Consider the following 17,869-nt stretch of genomic DNA (forward strand, 5'->3'; position numbering starts at 1 on the left):
TTTTCTTTCCTTTTCTCTTTATAGCGAGACAACGAAGCAGTGAAAATTACACGAACGTAAATCCTTGAATAAATCGGGATAGTCGAAATAAAAGGATAAGATAATAAATTTAAGAATCGCAGAGGAAAATTGAGAGGGGAGGGGGGGAAGTTGTTGGTTGGTCATCAAAAGAAAATAAAATTAATGAAGGTTCATGCATGGAGATCCAACTCTAGATGAGGGTTTGGATGGAACGGAATTATTTATTATTTCTTTTAGAAGTAAACAGGCTCTGTTGCATGATTGGAGCAACTTTATCTGTAGACACGAACTGATTTGGAGATCTCACCTCCGTTTCTATCAATCTATAAGCTTGTGGTGTCCATCTCTTCTTTTTTAGCTGCTTTGTCCTTTTCATTCATTTAATCCTCATGCATCCTTTTATTTTAGCCTCCAAAAAGATGCAAAACTCCTGTCTTGAAGAAACACTGTTCTGATAGATGAAGTTTCTGTCACAATTGATACATTGCCAGAGAAAAACAAACCACGCAGTGGGTTTTACTAGTAAATTATGAAGATGAACCTGAAATTGTTTTTGCAATTTGATCAGCTCCTTCGTACTGCAGTTTTTGCAAGCAGAGAAGTGCAAAAAGTAAAAGTAAAAGAAGCTATGTCTCAGGGTGCGTTTGTTTTGTGGAAAATAGACCATTTCTGAAAAATACTTTTCAGGAAATCATTTTCCAGAAAAATGAGTTCATTTTTCGGTGTTTGGCTAAAACCTAAAAAAGGACTTGGAAAGTATTTTCAGTTGTTTGGTGAGGAAAATCTGATAGTGAAAATTATCAAAAAATTTTGTATTTTTCAAATTATTTGTTATTTTTAAATTATTTTTATTAAGAAAAGAAAATACATGAATGTTTTCTTTCTTAGAATGAAAAGAAAAGAAACAAAAAGAAAAGAAAAGAAAAGAAAAGAAAAAATATTAACAAATTCAAGATGAGCAATTCCGGAAAGTGTTTTCACCTTCTTAGATTAAGGAATTCACTTTCCTAAAATTAAACATGATATTTGTGTTGACCGGAAACTATTTTTCGTTGACCAAATCATTTTCGGAGAACCAAACAGATGAAAATCCGAAAAACACTTTCACCAAAACAAACACATCCTTAGATCCGTATCTGAAACTGTGATGCCACCATTCACTTAGCAAATGTTGTACTCGAAGAAGAATATAAGCTTTGGCTCGCATCGGCTGCGATTTCACTGTGAATAAGGTCACCATAGTTTCGCCTGTTATTTTCAAATTTAACCTGCGCATGTCTATAGCAGATAATTAGTTTCAGACCTTTCGAAGCCGACTTTGCTTATCATACTCTTTTGTCGATCGCGGCATTTAAACCATGAAAGGATCTGCCCTTGTCAATACAAGCTGTCAATCAATTCGATCAGGCCGTGTTACTCGCAAAAGGCGGATGGCTAATCACTAATTACCACGATTTCCGATAAAACTTCCTTTTCAGTAAATATCAATGGAAAGAAGGGGCATTTCGACAGGGCTTTTTCATTGAAAAAAAGAAACCTTCATGTTTGGTGACCATAACTTCAGAAGCAACTGGTCTTTGCTAAAAATAGATGAGATAGAACAGTAGCAGCAGAAGTAGCAAAAGTTTCATCCATGTCAACCAATGAAATCACCTTCTTTCTCTTGCTCATCAACCTCTCCCTCTTCCCATCCATCGCAGCCCTGAATCAGGAAGGTCTCTCTCTGCTCTCGTGGCTCTCGACCTTCAATTCATCGCCCTCTGCCACTTTTTTCTCTTCATGGAACTTCAACCATCAGAATCCATGCGGATGGGAGTACATCAAATGCTCCGACGACGGGTTCGTCTCAGAAATAGCTATCACATCCGTCTATATTCCAACCCCCTTCCCCACACAAGTTCTCAACTTTAACCGCCTCACGTCCCTCGTCATCTCCGGCGCGAACCTCACCGGGGAAATCCCTCTTTCCATAGGGAACTTGACAGGACTAGTCAGCTTGGACCTCAGTTTCAATCACCTCAGAGGAAAAATCCCTACCGAGGTCGGTAAATTGTCTGAACTTCAGCTGTTGTCATTGAATTCGAATTCCTTGAGCAGCAAGATTCCTAGAGAAATATGCAACTGTTCAAGGCTTCGGCAAATTGAACTCGTCGATAATCAGCTGTCCGGAAGAATTCCGGCAGAAATAGGCGAATTGCGGTACTTAGAAATTTTTCGGGCCGGTGGGAATGCAGGCATTAGTGGAGAGATCCCAATGCAGATATCAAGCTGCAAAGAGCTAGCATTCCTGGGCCTCGCGGATACAGGAATTTCAGGGCAGATTCCAGCTAGTTTAGGCGAGCTGAAGAACCTGAAGACACTTTCAGTCTACACGGCAAATCTCACCGGCAAGATTCCACCCAGCATTGGCGACTGCTCGGCCTTGGAGAATCTGTTTCTCTATCAAAACCAGATTTCCGGCACCATTCCTTATGAATTGGGCCGGCTTGAGAAGCTCAAAAGAGTGTTGCTGTGGCAGAACAACTTAGGCGGCAGGATTCCTGATGCTCTCGGGAACTGTTCTCAGTTACTCGTCATTGATTTCTCGGTAAATTCTCTTAGTGGCGAGATTCCTTCGTCGCTGGCGAACTTAGTCACACTCGAGGAACTTCTACTATCCCAAAACAACATATCAGGGGAAATATCGCCACTCATTGGCAACTTGTTGAATCTGAAGCAGCTAGAATTGGATAATAACAGGTTTTCTGGCGAGATTCCGGCCACCGTTGGGAAATTGAAGAAGCTCACTCTTTTTTTCGCTTGGCAGAATAATCTCCATGGCAGGATACCGGGCGAGCTTGCCAACTGCGAGAAGCTTCAAGCGTTGGACCTTTCCCATAATTACCTCACTGGGTCAATCCCAGAGTCTCTGTTCAGTCTCAGCAACTTATTCCAATTGTTGCTAATCTCGAATGACTTGGATGGTGAGATCCCGCCTAACATAGGAGACTGTGCTAGCTTGGCTCGCTTGCGTCTTGGATCAAACCGGCTCAGTGGTAAAATCCCCCCAGAGGTTGGGCTTCTCTACAATCTGACCTTTCTTGAACTCTCGGAGAATCATTTCAGCGGATGGATCCCCCCGGAAATCGGCAACTGCACTAAGCTGGAAATGGTTGATTTGCATGAAAACAAGCTCGAAGGCATGATCCCAACATCTTTCGAGGCCCTCACAGGGCTCAATGTGCTAGATATTTCTGCGAATAACATACAAGGGACAATACCTGAGAACTTGGGCACGCTCAAATCTCTGAATAAGCTAATATTGAGCGATAACAAGATCACAGGTGCTATTCCACGGTCGTTGGGACAATGTATGGCTCTTCAGCTATTTGATTTAAGCTGCAATAGGATAACGGGGTCCATTCCATTCGAGATTGGTCATTTGCAAGGATTGGATATTTTGCTGAACTTGAGCTGGAATTCTCTATCAGGACCAATCCCAGAAAGCTTTGCAAATCTATCCAAGCTTGCCAATTTGGATATCTCGCACAATGCATTGACGGGAAGTCTTGGAGTGCTCGGCAATCTCGACAATCTGGTGTCTCTGGACGTCTCATACAACAATTTTTCCGGCCTTCTTCCCGATACTAAGTTATTTCAAGATCTGCCTCCAACTGCTTATGCTGGCAACCCAGAGCTCTGCGTTTACAAAAATAACTGCCGCCAACGGCAGAGCATCCGTGCCACAAAATCCACCAGAAACCTTGTCATTTGCGTTCTTCTAAGCATTATAATGACGATAGCAATCATCACCATCGGGACAATTTTATTCATCAAAATTTATGGCAGTGCGTTCAGAGGAAATAATGACGAGAACGATCTGCAATGGACTTTTACCCCCTTTCAGAAGCTTAACTTCTCCGTGAATGATATCCTTACACAACTGTCGGATTCGAATATCATAGGGAAGGGTTGTTCCGGAATGGTTTACCGAGTGGAAACTCCAGCGGACCAGGTTATCGCTGTGAAGAAGCTCTGGCCATTGAAAAATGAGGAGATTCCTGAAAGAGACTTGTTTTCTGCAGAAGTTCGGGCCCTAGGATCAATAAGGCACAAGAACATACTGAGGCTCTTGGGTTGCTGTGATAACGGGAAGACTAGGTTGCTCTTGTTCGATTACATCAGCAACGGAAACTTAGGCGAGCTGCTTCACGAGAAGAGGCAGTTCTTGGATTGGGATGCGAGATACAAGATCATACTAGGAGCGGCGCACGGTTTGGCCTATCTTCACCATGATTGCATCCCTCCCATAGTTCATCGAGACATCAAGTCGAACAACATTCTGGTGGGACCACAGTTCGAAGCATATATCTCGGATTTCGGCCTAGCAAAGCTAGTCAATTCTTCGGATTGTTCGATGACTGCCAACACCATTGCTGGCTCTTATGGGTACATGGCTCCTGGTAAGTTGGACCATGCCACACGCGTTCTTTTACTAGTCTATCTGACTTCAGTCCTGATTGTTTTCCATTAGTTGACAAGGTTATTATTGCAGCTAGAACCTTCAATATTGGAATCCTCTAAATTTCGCATATTTTTAGGAGTACTATCTAAGTGTAGTCAAGAGAATACGCTTGTTCCTTCATAGCTTTTAGCACATATTTCCACTGAACTGAACACTTCGACTAATTTGGACTTACGTCAGAACTCTTGGTCATTCTTCCACTTTTTCACCTGTGGTCATTTTCGTTTACAAGTTCACGGATGAAGCATATAGTAACTGATGACATTTTGCAGAATACGGATACAGCTTGAAGATCACGGCGAAGAGTGATGTGTACAGCTTTGGCATAGTTCTCCTAGAAATTCTGACCGCGAAGCAACCAATGGACAATAGGATTCCTGAAAATATGCACATTGTTGCATGGGTGAACAGAGAACTCCGAGAAAGGAAAAGCGAGTTCATGTCCATCCTTGACCAGCAATTAGTATTGAGTTCAGGTACACAAGTTCAGGAGATGGTACAGGTTCTTGGGGTGTCGCTCCTGTGTGTGAACCCGCACCCGGAGGATCGGCCCACCATGAAAGATGTAGTGGCCATGCTCAAGGAGATCAGGCATGAAAATGAGGATCATGAGAAGCCAAGCAAAGCTTTCGGGAGCAACCCAAAAGCAGCTGTTCATTGTTCCAGTTTCTCTAGATCATCTGAACCTCTCATCGGATCATCTTCCTAGGTATAGGAGGACCTCAAGTTCCAGATCTGTGGTTCTTGTTCCCCTTAAAAAATGACCTATTCATTGTATAGATTGATGTGTATAACACAAACCAAAATTCATTTGGCTTCCTCTTAAGGTAAGCACATTGCACGTATTCATCTGTAGCTTCTTGTACTTGAGTTATTTGACGTTGAGCAACTGAATTGACCATTTATGTTATACCAAGTGATCAAAGTAAACGGTTTCCGAGACAGGATATGTATGTCTTTCACTGAAGAATATGATCATCACACCAGTTGAAGCCATGCTGGAACGATCATATGAAATGAGCTCTGTATCATTCTTGTAAAACATCAGCTTCATCGATACAAGGTATCATGGACTGATTCTATTCAAGAATCTTCACGCACATATAAAATTAGATTAAGCAAATATTATGGAGGGCAGAGTCGAAGAAAATGCGAAGAAAGAAGTGCAATGCTAGTAAATAGACCTTCAATTCTATGCACACCATCGATTAAGCCAAGAAATCCGAATTCCAAAATTTCTGTTTGCGAGCACTAGGTGATAAATCGGTGGAAAAGAATATGATTGGGATTCAAAATGCTCCCATTTTCGTCCACTAAATGCTAGTTACTCACTCGAAAATCTGCTTGTCAAAGCTTATTGACAGTTAAATTTCACTAAAATAGTTTCATCTACAATGAGAAGTAGAAAATCCTTTCTATTCGGATGTCTAGTTAGTTAATTACATGCCATTTTTTGGGAGCCCTGCTATGAAACTAACCATCCTATCAAGCTGAAATTCTTTCTTTTCCACCTTAGCTCTCAAAGTATAAGTGGATATCGCAACTAGTGATTAAAAAAGTAGGATAATACAACTGAATGTTTTATTTGAGATTGACATAGCGCTCATTTTGCAAATTGCCAAACATTACCATAAATAAAATTCAATCAGTCCTACAACTACGAGACGACAAGATGCTAGTTGCACAAAGAGAACCAAAAGCATGATTAAAAAAGTAAGATAATACAACTGAATGTTATATTTGAAATTGATATAGCGCTCATTTTGCAAATTGCCAAACATTACCATAGATAATATTCAATCAGTCCCACAACTACGAGGCGACAAGATGCTAGTTGCACAAAGAGAACCAAAAGCATGACAAAATGGAGACCCAAAAGGTACCCCATCCTCACAAGCTTATCACTGCTTATTTCAATAAAGTCGAAGAGATTTTGTCATCCATGCTTTCGGAAGTTGGACGATGCATCGTCTCTAGTCACATATCTCATTTACGGGTGCTTCAATCATCCACTACAACAGGGACATATCTTTCTCCCACTCCTCAATTCCTTGAGAAAAAATTCCTGATGACATGTAGCAAGGAGAATCAGACCAATCTATTCTCTCTTTAAGCTTTCCATTCTTATCATTAGTGTGATCGTTCTGCAAAAGAAATTGTGAGATTGGACCGTCTTTGCCAACTTGCAACGTGAACTACTCACAATCAGACATTTCTCCTTGTCACAAAGCATGTCCACCGCATTTTTAAAATCAAACCATATATATGACATGAAACCAGCACACTGCAAAGTCACATCATGCTTCACAGCTTTCCAACAGCAGATTTTTTCCCATCATAGGTGTCTAAGTTTGCCCAGTACATCCCTTGCAACGATGCTGCTCACTTCCCGATATTTCGCCCCAATGATAACACTAGATTACTTGAGCAATACCTGAAAACGCTCTCAACCAATTCCAATTCTATAAGTTTTCACGCTGTATGGCCTTTCAAATGGACCTCGACTCTTTCCAAGTATGTTTATCTCTCTAACAAGTCTCGCAGGGAAGACTTCTTTCTGAGAGCACAGGTACACAAATTGATTAGCGGCTTCATGGAAGACATAAGCCAGCATAAAGATATCTTGGACAGCAAAAGGAATCTAGGTCTTTTTTCTCAAGTGCAATGGCATTTGTCATGGGAAGACGGTCTATTTTCACATAACTTCAAGGGAAGTGACTGTGACTAACTTTAAAAGCTAAACTTTTCATTATTGATTGCCTAAAAGCCCCTTCCAGTATCATTATATTTTCTTACGACACAAAACGTTGAAAAAGCAACCCTTCTCGTCACCTGGAAGAATGACATGAATATTCGGTGAAGGATAGCAGTTAGCCCATTCAAAAAAGTGTTATTGTGACCAATGACATTCAAGCAATTTATTGCTGAGAACTAAGAACCATACATAGTGACAATTCACTCTTAACAGCTTCTATACTATCTGTACAGAGACGATACAAGGCAAGTTACAGAATACACATGAGCCCAAATATAAATGCCAACACTGTACAACCTCAAACTTCATGTTTCGTTTTCAATTTCTCAAAGAACCTTAAGGAACCTGAAATAAGTCAGAATATATAATCAAGACAAGAAGGAATGGCAACAGATAAACAGCTACTTTATGAGTTCATGTCTATCATATGCTGTTAATATACTTACAGGAATGGTAACTTCACAGTCCACTACAATAACTTGAGCGGAACTAAACAAGTGTGGGTTACACTTTCACCTCTGGATGCCACTTTATGCTACATCCAACACTTTTGACAGAACAAATAGCAATAAGCAAGTCAAATCAAACGGTGAGTGGATTTACAGAGAATGTGTGTGTGTGAGCGTGTGCATGCTGATCGGGGTAGATGATCTTGTGGTTTTACCTAGGTTTTTGTGTCGATGATACAGGTTGTCCACTGAGAACGCAATCTATGGCCAGGCTTAAATCCCTAGGCAGAGAAAAATAATACATATTCAACTGACAGAATAGAAAAGGAGTGGTGAGAAGCTGAGCTTCTCAAGAAATCACAACAGACCTTCCAGTAACAGGCACATTATTACTTGGTCGAGAGTCATCAAACTGGCCATGGTATACTAGTTCAAATGGCCTCCGACCACCCTGTTACATGACAACAAAAACTAAGCGAATCACAGACTTTTGCTTAATTTTGCTCAATATAATGCTTGAAAACCAACTAGAGAGACACATTCAGGTTCACCTTTTTGAATAAATAGAACTCTGGTGTGCAAACAGCTCCAAAATCACGTGCTACATCCTGGCTCTGCAATTTGATCATTCAAATGTAAGCTCTTGCAATATTTTGTTATATGCAAAATCTAATGATTTCTGAATATATTTGTTACAAAAAAGACTGGATTTTACAATATTTGAGGTCACATGACCGTAAAATTGTGCTACAGCACAGGGACAGTAGTTCAACAGCTAAAGTATCTTGAAGCATGAAGGACAGGAGTATGATAACGAACAAAAGAGCTGAATAAGCATTGATTATATTTAGCCAGTTAAAAAAACCCCTCAAACTTGAGTCCTCCTCAGCAAGGATACACATGAGGAACCAACATGTACATCCCATGGATATGCATGTACCATTGAAGAAAAGCCTATATAGACGGAGAAAAGTTCGCCTCATGTGAAACGATCACCGAGCCCACCCAGGTAGTAATTCTGACAGAACGCCTATCATATATAGTCTCCACTGTAAAATGCAACAGAAGGCCAGAGCCCACTAAGTTCCAAAAAGATGCTGGTAGCTAGAGTAACAGGATAGATTAGGATAGGAGACACACATGATTACCAATACTTAAATTTGAATGCGCACGTGTATATTGAAGTCTCATTGAATGAATCAAAGATCCACATATTTAATAGCACAAGGACATTTAGGCTTCTATGCGTGAATAATTACGTATGACTTACTAAGACATAAGAAGCAATAGGCATGGACAAATTTCAGAAAACAGCTTAGGAAAAAAAAAGTCTAGTTCCTTTTAGCAAGATTGCAAACCTCATCATATAGATAAGGAAAGGGATAATTGAATGCTTTAGCTTCTTCTGCCATAAACTCAGGCCCATCCTGTGAAACGGAAATGCATCATAGTCAAATCACAAAGAGCACTCAGGCAGCTCTAAAATGGATATAACAATATGCAACAAACCTGTGGGTGAGTCATCACAGAGTTTGAAGATATCGCAACAGCTGCCAGTCCTTTCTGCAGCACACAAAAGTAGCGCACATATGGTCAACTCAGTATTCATATACTCACAGAACTGGAAAAGAAGCATTCTTGTCAATTGGTAGTGTCTACATACCTTCATGTAGAAATTTGTGAGCTTTACAATATCTTTCTTCAAGTGTTTAACAAACGGGCAGTGGTTGCATGTAAACATAACCTGAACAACAGAGGTACAAAGCAAATAAGCGCAGTGTCAGCATTATATGTTTAAAAGTGGGAAGCACCCATCCTTGATAGAGAGGCAGCTAAAAAGAACTGTCAAAGCTAGTAACTGAGTTGGTAAGCCATATCCTTGCATCTTGTTCATTATCTAGGGTGGAGCTTCGCTGACACTATATTTTGTACAAGAAGCAGCGTGGGGGGAGGATCCAATGTTTAGTTTCACTTTTTAGAAGTTTGGAAGCACCTTTTCTACAGTACCAGGTGCTTCAGAGCCAGACATGCATTAAGACAACCAAGAGTGTGGTTGTATATCAATATGAAAGGCCTTGCAACTGTGAATTCGATGTTTTTGATCAGGAGAAAGCAGCCTCATCTTATTCATACAACAACAATCCACAATAAATTTGACGCTATGTTTTACAAATCAACACTTTGCATATGTACTAATCCATTTTTAACACTTTTTCCCTCCCATACAGCTCTTTCATTTTCGAAGCAGAGTAGACCAAGGCATAACCTACAGAAGATTACCAAGAAAATGCATTTGTTGAACCCTCTTAATGATCACCTTACAAAGTTCCTAACAAGATGAGATAACTTAGAACCGGCAAATCTATATAATGCGGCCACATCTATTGAGGCTTAGAATAAATGTAAGCAACCCCATTCACTCAATAATTTTGCAAAAGAAAAAAAAACAAATCACATCGGGAGGTTATGCTGACTGCAAAATGTCTTTCAATGACAAATTTTTCCAGTTAAAAAAGCGGCCTTGAATGACTGTTTTTTCTGCTCTTTCGGTCGCCCAACTAAAAGACTGAAGCAATCTGCACTCAAAATGTACCCTTCAGATGAAGATGCTACTCAAGAATGAACACAACCAAGAGCCCATTGCAAGAGGAACTAAAAAAAAAAAAACAACACAATCCCGCACCATAAAAACGACAAAAAAACCATTCGGTACGAGGACCCAAGAACAAAAACCAAAACTTTGAGCTCGGGAGGCAATTGCAAGAGTACCAGCAGAGCAGGGTAAGACTCGAAATCTTCAAGGCTCCACATCCTCCCAGTGAGTGGCTCGAGAAGCTGTTTCCACACCCCCCCCCACAAGAAAACACAACAAGCGAACCCGAATGAATTTTTAGTCATTAGGAAAAGCGAGAAGGTGACGACAGTCAGCAGCAGTAGCGGCGACGAGGAGAACCTGGAACTGCGGAGCCCTGAAGCCGAGGGAGGCTCGCTCCGACTCGGCTCTCGCGGCCCTGACAGTGAGCTTCCCTGGCGGCACCGCCGCGGAGCTTCTGCTCTGGAGCAAACCCATCTTGAACGGAGCGAGGGAGGAGAGGGATGATGACCAAGCCGCGGCGGGCGGTGACGGTTTGCGACGCAGACGGAGAAGACGCGCGCTTGTCAGAGGGACAGTTGCTGCTGTGGCCATGGAAATGGAAAATTTCCCGTCTTTTCTCGGATGCGCAAAGGAATCGTTCGGACAAAGCAAGGAAGACGATGCAAAAAAAAAAAATGTTCGAAGAATAATATTTGGACTTTTCGTACGATGGAATTGGAAAATTAGGTAAAAGAAAAAAATAGGTGAATTTTCCTCGCTAAAGGGTTAAATATATTTTTGTCTTTTTGGATTTTGATTCAATTTGACACAAAATCTCGATTTTGATTATGTATTCAAGCTTCAAATCAGATTATAAAACTTAACAAAGAAAGCCAGATAATTAAGAATAACGGAAAAAACGAATGTGGCAATCATCTGCCGTTTTTTTTTAACATATTCTACTATGTTTTCCGTTCTATATAAATGAGTATCAGCATCAAGATTTGTGCTATGCACGGGAAAAAAAGTAAGTATTTATAAAGTTTTAAAGCAATAATTTGGAGGCTATATTTAGGTTTATAAATAATATGGAAATTGATGTAATAGCAATTTAAGAAAAAAAAAATCGAACAAACTGAATCACAATCACCGATTTAACAATGCTAGCTAAACGAAACTACTTTTGCTCTCTAAATATTTTCCTAATCTTTTAAAAGATACAACTTTTTGTAAATAGTTAGGCTAATAAAAACTCTAGAAGAAGCAGAAGCTTGTTGATGATTTCCTTGAAGAAACTCTTTCTTCTTTCTTTTTCTTTTTTTTTTTGCTAGAATCTTCTTTCTTTTTTCTTAATTGGTGCCTGAGGAGAACTTCTTTCCTATTTATTTTTGCAAACTTCCAATTCTATTTTTAGCGTCACCAAAAATGGGCGATGTGTCGCTCATTGAGAAAGCCATGTGTCAACTTCTCAATGGCTCACCAAACATACATATACATAATTATATTAGATTATATATTAGGGTTTTCTCTCTTTTTGTTACCGCATGTTGCTAAGTAGGAGTAAGCACAGTTTCAGTGTAAAACCTGAAATCGGAGAATTTGACCTGTGGAACCTATCCAATTCCAAGTTATAGCTTTCAGGATATACAAGGTATGTTTTAGATTCCAAAAATTGAGGAACCTGTTTTGACACGTAGATTCCAGGTTTTAGGTAGGCGGAACCTAGAAACGAGTTTTTGTGTTTTTCTTAGTCTTTATCTTCGCATGATTCTGCGATATTCCATGGCGTCCAATGATGAGTGCATAATCTGGAACTACTCGTCCGAGTTTCCATTTTATGATCGAGATTTTTATTTTGTTAATGTTTCATATTTTTCGCATATCTAAATATAAGTTTTGGTTAATGGATTATAGCAGTAAATGATGGTTAAAAAAGGTAATAATCAACAACAATCGTTCAATTAATACATGGGGAACTTATAGAACTTAGAACTGACTTTAGAACCTGTGACGGAATATGTTCAAGGTTACAGGGTATAGAGGTAAGTTTCAAGTTCCAAAAAATGAGAAATTTGTTTCAACGAGTAGGTTACAACTTTCAGGTGGAAATCGTACGAAACTTGAAACCACTTACTACCATTGTTAAGTTCATCTCTATAACAGACATGAGCGTTGCTGGGTGTGCTTTATGTACAGACAGAGATTCGGCCACAAATTCAGGAACTGAAGAGAGAAATTAAGCACTCCCAAAGATGATACCGAATGGATTCGAAACAGGTCGGACTTGTGATCGAAAATTCAATGCCAAAATCCGTGCATGATGTCTAGAAAATAATGGATTTTTTTATTTTGGTATCAAATGACAGACCTCAATGGACCTAAGTTCAATAAGTCCAGGGCCCAAGAAAAATCGGTTTTCTTAGATTCGCCTCCAATACGTAGCCTGATCTGATCCGTGATCAGGTCTACTTCAAAGCGGGGTAAAAAGATATTATTCTTTTCTCGTGTGGACCTTAGATGGTTCCTTCCGGCCACACGCCACGGGGCTTTCCAACATTTATTCTTTCTTCTTTGTGCCCAATTGATGTTGCTTTCGTGAATGTCCAAGTACATGTGCACGTCAAAAAAGGAAGAAAGAAAAATTCACTACGAGGGAAAGATCGAAGAAAATAGTGACCTTTCTCGATAAGTTCAACACCATGGGGTCTTGCTCAAAAGGAGTATCAATCTTCGCCCTAGATAGAGACACCACACCTTTTTTTTTCTCAAAGTGTTTTCGATCGTTCATCCTCCCAAGGTCGGTCCTGAGTAGGGCCCTCGATGGAGAGAGAGTTTTCATGGCGCTTTCAAACCTTCAGCAGGCGCTACTCTCGACACCCTTTAGCTTCTCCTCCTCCTTTTTCCTGTTCTTTCGTTTCACCACGAAGCCAACATTATGATAATCCTTGTTCCCATCTCAATTATTACTCTTGAATGCAATCCGGACCCGGTCTGAATTTTGCTTTTGCTGTTGCACTCCAGATTCTATGGGAATAGGAATAGTGACACGACCGTCCTTTTTCTCGAAGGACATAACCTTAAATCCTACCAAAAAAATCAACTTTCAAGAGTCCCATCAAAAGCAGTTTCGAACTATTGGCTACTAACTGAGGAACCTGAAAAACATGAAATATAAAAGAAATAAGCTACCATGGCTCAGTGAGTTCTATATTTTTTCCAAGCGGATCGAACAATCACTATGCATCATTATAAAACGATATCAATCTTATCATCTCAAATTCAATATACGATATATGTAAAATATCGAAAATGTATAATAACTTTCCAACAAAACTCAATACGTGTAAGATCAGTCATCAACATTTACTCAACAATAACAAACAACAATCAATGGTCTATTTCATTAATTAATCTCATCAATCACACGTTGATAGTCCATTCCATCGACTAATCTTATGATCATCATCGAACTATAATCACGTTTAACGCCGTGACAAAGGCAACCAAGCTTATCCCCTTAGCTAGCTCTACCACCAATATCAGCCTACGGTTCGACTTAGAAGGACGTCCTGAAACAGTATGCATACTACCCCCATAGTGGGTTCTCATCATGGTGATGTGAGCAATATCAACCAACATTTTTGGTCATTTTAGACCATTGCATAAAACATTCTCAATCCCTTTTTAATCAACTAAAATGTGGTAAAAGTTTGATCCAATTTATGCAAGAAACATGCTTTTAATAACTCATACTATATTAAAACTCTAACATTTTCAAGACATGAGTTTGTAAATTCATGGAAGAAATAGTACTACTTATCTGGGAATGCCCCAAAATCAAACAACAATACTCACTCGAACCGACGATCTCATAATCCTAACAATTAAACGAGAATCGACGTCAAAACCAAGTAAAATACTACAATAACTACGAAACGGCTAAACGACGCTTAATCGTTAACGAAACAACTCAAAGGCGCCCACAAATCGCTTGTCCAAAACGATTATCCAAAACCTTTCGCAACGCGAAGCTTGAGTGCGAAACTTGGTTTCACCAAAATTCTTTCCTTTAAACCCCGTTTCAAGCGAGCTTATAGTCAAAACAAAGCACATTCAAAGAATTACAAAAACCCCAGCTTGACCGACAAAAAGCAACGAAAATCGGCATGGAGAGTTGCTAGTCGTGCACTGTTCACCACACACGCTCAACTTCAAAATTTTGTTTCGGGTAAACCGTAAGTCTAAATCGAGTTCCGTAAAATCTCACGACCCCACAATACCCTAAACTACCAGTTTTATATATATGTGTATGTGTAGCTCAATAACTCAAAAATCGAATTTCGCAGCTTGAATTTCATCAAACTCTAAAATTATGCCATAATTCCGAAAAATACTCGGATTGGATGAACGAGGGGCACGAATACTTACCCTACGTTGCGATCCGTAATTGATCCTAATTGACGAGGCTCCCGTGACGTGAACCTTTCCTCTTTCTTCTTCTTCGTTTTCTTTCTTTCTCTCTCTTTTTCTTTCCTCTCTTCTCTCCCTTGCTCTGCGCGAGCTCTTGGTTAAAAAGAAAGGAGCCGAGCGTCCACTGTTGCTGCTTTTTGACTTTTTAGCGTTTTTGGCTTTTTTTTTTTTAAGACCAAATATCACATTTTCCATTGCATCCTCATCTAGTTTGCTGGCTGATCTTGTTTCTGTCATCATACAAGGTTCGATACGAGAAAAGGATGTATGAACTTGGCGCGGGCAAACAGTTTAAGAAGATGGGTTCACTTGTCGCTCGATCAAGTCCATATTACATGGTGGCAAACCAGAGGTCCATATAATGATTACATCATTCAACGTGTGCTCAGGTGCTGTTATGGTTGAACTTCCCCTTCTATTATTCGATTTTAGAATCCAAGACCCTGAACACAGATCTGTTCTGGGTTGATTGCTTCTTGCTAAGAACAAGTAATCACATCACTCGATGAGGATAGGCACGAGCTATACAAAAGCAGCTCGCTCACGAAAACCAAACGTCAGAGGGTGGTGATAGCTCCAAGGTCAGATTTAATGTCATTATCAATGTTGGATTAAAAAAATAAAATTTTTTAAACACTTGCCCAGACCCAGAAAACTATTTTGCTAATGCAAGGCTTTGATAAGCCAGGCCGTCATTTGGGGAATAAAAGTCTAAAACATCTCTCTCTCTCTCTCCCTCTCTGTCTCTCTCTCACTAGCCAAAGATACTCCTTCTCGAGATGCAAGCAAATAAAGAAGAAGAAGAAGAAGATGCAGACGTTGGTATCAAGAGAAGGAGAAAGATGGAGGGAGGGGCAGAGATTAAGTCCGTCATTGAAGAGCTCTCTCTGATGTTCAAGCTCAAACCAGTCGTGACCAGAGCTAGGAATGGCGAAGAAAAAGACGAACCGCGTGATGAGGCCTTCCATGTACCAACAAGGGCTTTTCTTTCTCTCTGCAGCTTAGTCCTTGAAGTTCTTGGTAAGTGGAATTTCTCATTTTCTTGCTCTGATAGGCTTTTGGCAAATTATTAGTCATCTGAATCTTTTTCAGTCGCTCTGTGATTTTGCAGATAAGGTTGGTCCCACAATGGCCGTTCTGAGATTAGACGTCCATCGAAATGTTCAGGTAAATGAACAACGAACGCATAGAAAGTTGTGGTTTTTTGGCTCTGTTTTTGTTTTTTGCTTTCTTGTTTGTTATGCCTTGAAAATCTCTTCCTTCTTGGACAGCAAGTGCTGTCCCGAACGTGGAGGCCTCAAGCTTTGACTTTTTTCTTCTTGCTATGGACGAAAGTACCCCGTGTGCATTGTTCGATGGTCTGGCTTCCTGATATGTCCTCTTTTGTCCTTTTGTCCACTCAAAATCAGGGTGTCATTGTCTATGTGAGGATATTTATCAGTTTTCTAATCTCAATGCTGGTTTGGTTCATGCCTTCATGGGGCGTGGCCAGGAAATTGCTCCATCTCTCACTATTCTGTGTTCACCTAGTTTAATTGTCCAATTTGGTTTGTAGCGAGTGGAGTTGTTCAAAGAATCCGACCCATCGAAGTATTCAAATTTGGCTGAGATGATAAAGAAAGAGGCAGGTGAAGGCAATGCAAGAAAAAGTAACAGCTGCAGCAAAGCAATAGTTTGGCTTACTAGGTAAATAAATCCGATCTTGCCCTACTCTTTGGTTACTCAAGTCACTTAGGCCGACTCATGACAACTTTATCTTATTGACCGAACATAGTCCATGTGATGTCCCAACTCATCTGTATCAGTAGATATGCGCAATACTAACATGTAGCAGTCCCAATATCATAATTCGCATTTGATAGGATGGTTTTAGTATAACTACTGCTTAATGAGATGAAGAGCCTCGGCTTAAAAATAATTGAAATTTGTTCATTTACACAATATCCATTGATTGCAATGGTATTGCCACGGTAGAAAGCACTAATTCCTTGATGTGTTGAAGATTCTCAAATTCCAAGTAACAGTTGGTTGTTTTACACCAGATCCATGGACTTGATGGTGGCATTATTACAAAGGTTAGCTAATGATCCTGGACAGAAGATGGAACAAGCAGTGGAGGAGTCCTACAATGTCACCTTAAAGCCGTGGCATGGATGGATTTCCTCAGCCGCCTTCAAAGTAATATCAATTCCCTGACTGTTGCTTCACTTTTTCATTATTCTTGGTTACTCAGTCATATTTTCTGAATTCATGTAGCCCTTTAATCTCGATCATGTTATCTAGTATGATTGGACAGGATCGATCAAGTCAGTCGTTGTTAAATAAAAGTTGTAGTTATTTACGCTATGCTCTTGATGAAGTAATTTCCGCCATTATCAGATTATCAGTATTGATAAAAATTTCTACAGGTTGCCCTTCAACTGGTGCCCGAAACAAAAACATTCATCAACTTCCTCAAGACAAAAGATGACAGCTATGAAAACTTCAAAGAGGACACACAGACCTTTGTTTCGTTAATCTCTCCTGTCCTGGAAGAGATCCACTGTATCCTGGTAACCTCATCTCAACATATTTCCAACTGGATTTAACTCTTTTAAAAAATTTAATCTTTGAATCTCTTTGAAATATTGCAGAAAGTTTATGGCTTGGATAGGTTGAAATCTATTTAAGGAGATCGCACGAAGGACCTCCAGACTTGTACAGTTATTACTAGTCATGAAGTTTTGAACTTTCTTTTTTGTGTTTTTAATTTTCCCCTCCTGGCATCATCACCCTCTCTAGTAATTACATGCCATTAGCTTCTTGAGCAGAGTTGGCTTGGGCTCTGAAAGAGCTGAACTTGTGAAAGGTACAAGAAACTTTGTGTACAGTCCTGTGTTACTTCAAAAGTTACAGATATACAGAGAGTGCATTTTCCGTCAATATTTTGACTGTCCTGTCTGATTTAATCAACTCTGAACGATAATGTTATCTATCTACTGCACAAGTTTCGTGTATATTGTCACACAACCACCGGTTTCAAATCCAGTTAAGCTAGAACTATTCCACTCCTCATAGATTCTTCATTTTTGCTCCATTTGGCAACTGTAAAATGA

The 17,869-nt window shown here is 39.9% G+C and overlaps 3 protein-coding genes across 7 annotated transcripts; 2 read left to right on the top strand and 1 right to left on the bottom strand.

Moving 5' to 3' along the window:
* The first annotated feature begins 1,551 nt into the window (after nt 1-1,551).
* Nucleotides 1,552-5,370, top strand: LOC115684646 (LRR receptor-like serine/threonine-protein kinase RGI2). Of its 2 annotated transcripts, XM_056305876.1 has the most exons (3): nt 1,922-2,062; nt 2,256-4,463; nt 4,798-5,370. In XM_056305876.1, exons 2-3 carry the CDS (start codon nt 2,276-2,278, stop codon nt 5,232-5,234), a joined length of 2,625 nt encoding a protein of 874 aa, XP_056161851.1. In that variant the 5' UTR covers nt 1,922-2,062; nt 2,256-2,275; the 3' UTR covers nt 5,235-5,370. The 2 variants fall into 2 exon arrangements, with proteins under 2 accessions (XP_030465336.2, XP_056161851.1); XM_030609476.2 differs by having other exon boundaries at nt 1,552-4,463.
* Nucleotides 5,371-7,415: 2,045 nt separating this feature from the next.
* Nucleotides 7,416-10,988, bottom strand: LOC115684647 (uncharacterized). 3 transcript variants are annotated; one of them, XM_030609477.2, is made up of 10 exons: nt 10,683-10,987; nt 10,499-10,564; nt 9,393-9,473; nt 9,239-9,292; nt 9,088-9,156; nt 8,281-8,343; nt 8,098-8,180; nt 7,945-8,010; nt 7,727-7,827; nt 7,416-7,625 (listed from the first exon to the last, which is right to left on the bottom strand). In XM_030609477.2, exons 1-9 carry the CDS (start codon nt 10,914-10,916, stop codon nt 7,785-7,787), a joined length of 759 nt encoding a protein of 252 aa, XP_030465337.1. In that variant the 5' UTR covers nt 10,917-10,987; the 3' UTR covers nt 7,416-7,625; nt 7,727-7,784. The 3 variants fall into 3 exon arrangements, with proteins under 3 accessions (XP_030465337.1, XP_030465338.1, XP_056161864.1); XM_030609478.2 differs by lacking the exon at nt 10,499-10,564 and having other exon boundaries at nt 10,683-10,988; XM_056305889.1 differs by lacking the exon at nt 7,727-7,827 and having other exon boundaries at nt 10,683-10,988.
* Nucleotides 10,989-15,022: 4,034 nt separating this feature from the next.
* LOC115684623 (glycolipid transfer protein 3-like) lies at nt 15,023-17,696 on the top strand. 2 transcript variants are annotated; one of them, XM_030609433.2, is made up of 7 exons: nt 15,023-15,355; nt 15,533-15,794; nt 15,886-15,941; nt 16,330-16,460; nt 16,817-16,952; nt 17,183-17,326; nt 17,408-17,696. In XM_030609433.2, the coding sequence occupies exons 2-7, from the start codon at nt 15,554-15,556 to the stop codon at nt 17,441-17,443; spliced, it is 744 nt and encodes a 247-aa protein (XP_030465293.1). In that variant the 5' UTR covers nt 15,023-15,355; nt 15,533-15,553; the 3' UTR covers nt 17,444-17,696. The 2 variants fall into 2 exon arrangements, with proteins under 2 accessions (XP_030465293.1, XP_030465294.1); XM_030609434.2 differs by lacking the exon at nt 15,023-15,355 and having other exon boundaries at nt 15,439-15,794.
* The last annotated feature ends 173 nt before the right edge of the window (nt 17,697-17,869 follow it).

Source organism: Syzygium oleosum, unplaced genomic scaffold (assembly GCF_021117445.2).
Source record: "Syzygium oleosum isolate NSW1041296 unplaced genomic scaffold, Sole_v2.1 Sole_v2.02, whole genome shotgun sequence".
In the NCBI taxonomy this organism is placed as follows: domain Eukaryota; kingdom Viridiplantae; phylum Streptophyta; class Magnoliopsida; order Myrtales; family Myrtaceae; genus Syzygium; species Syzygium oleosum.

Excerpts from the sequence above, each read along its gene's own strand:
- LOC115684647 (XM_030609477.2), bottom strand. The coding sequence starts at position 10,916 with ATGGCCACAGCAGCAACTGTCCCTCTGACAAGCGCGCGTCTTCTCCGT. Across the intron at positions 10,565-10,682 it reads TCAGGGCTCCGCAGTTCCAG|CTTCTCGAGCCACTCACTGG; the intron begins GTTCTCCTCGTC and ends GTGTGGAAACAG. Across the intron at positions 7,828-7,944 it reads TCATCGACACAAAAACCTAG|TGTTGGATGTAGCATAAAGT; the intron begins GTAAAACCACAA and ends TTCTGTCAAAAG.
- LOC115684623 (XM_030609433.2), top strand. The coding sequence starts at position 15,554 with ATGCAAGCAAATAAAGAAGAAGAAGAAGAAGATGCAGACGTTGGTATC. Across the intron at positions 16,461-16,816 it reads GCAATAGTTTGGCTTACTAG|ATCCATGGACTTGATGGTGG; the intron begins GTAAATAAATCC and ends GTTTTACACCAG. Across the intron at positions 16,953-17,182 it reads TTTCCTCAGCCGCCTTCAAA|GTTGCCCTTCAACTGGTGCC; the intron begins GTAATATCAATT and ends AAATTTCTACAG.
- LOC115684646 (XM_030609476.2), top strand. The coding sequence starts at position 1,655 with ATGTCAACCAATGAAATCACCTTCTTTCTCTTGCTCATCAACCTCTCC. Across the intron at positions 4,464-4,797 it reads TTATGGGTACATGGCTCCTG|AATACGGATACAGCTTGAAG; the intron begins GTAAGTTGGACC and ends GACATTTTGCAG.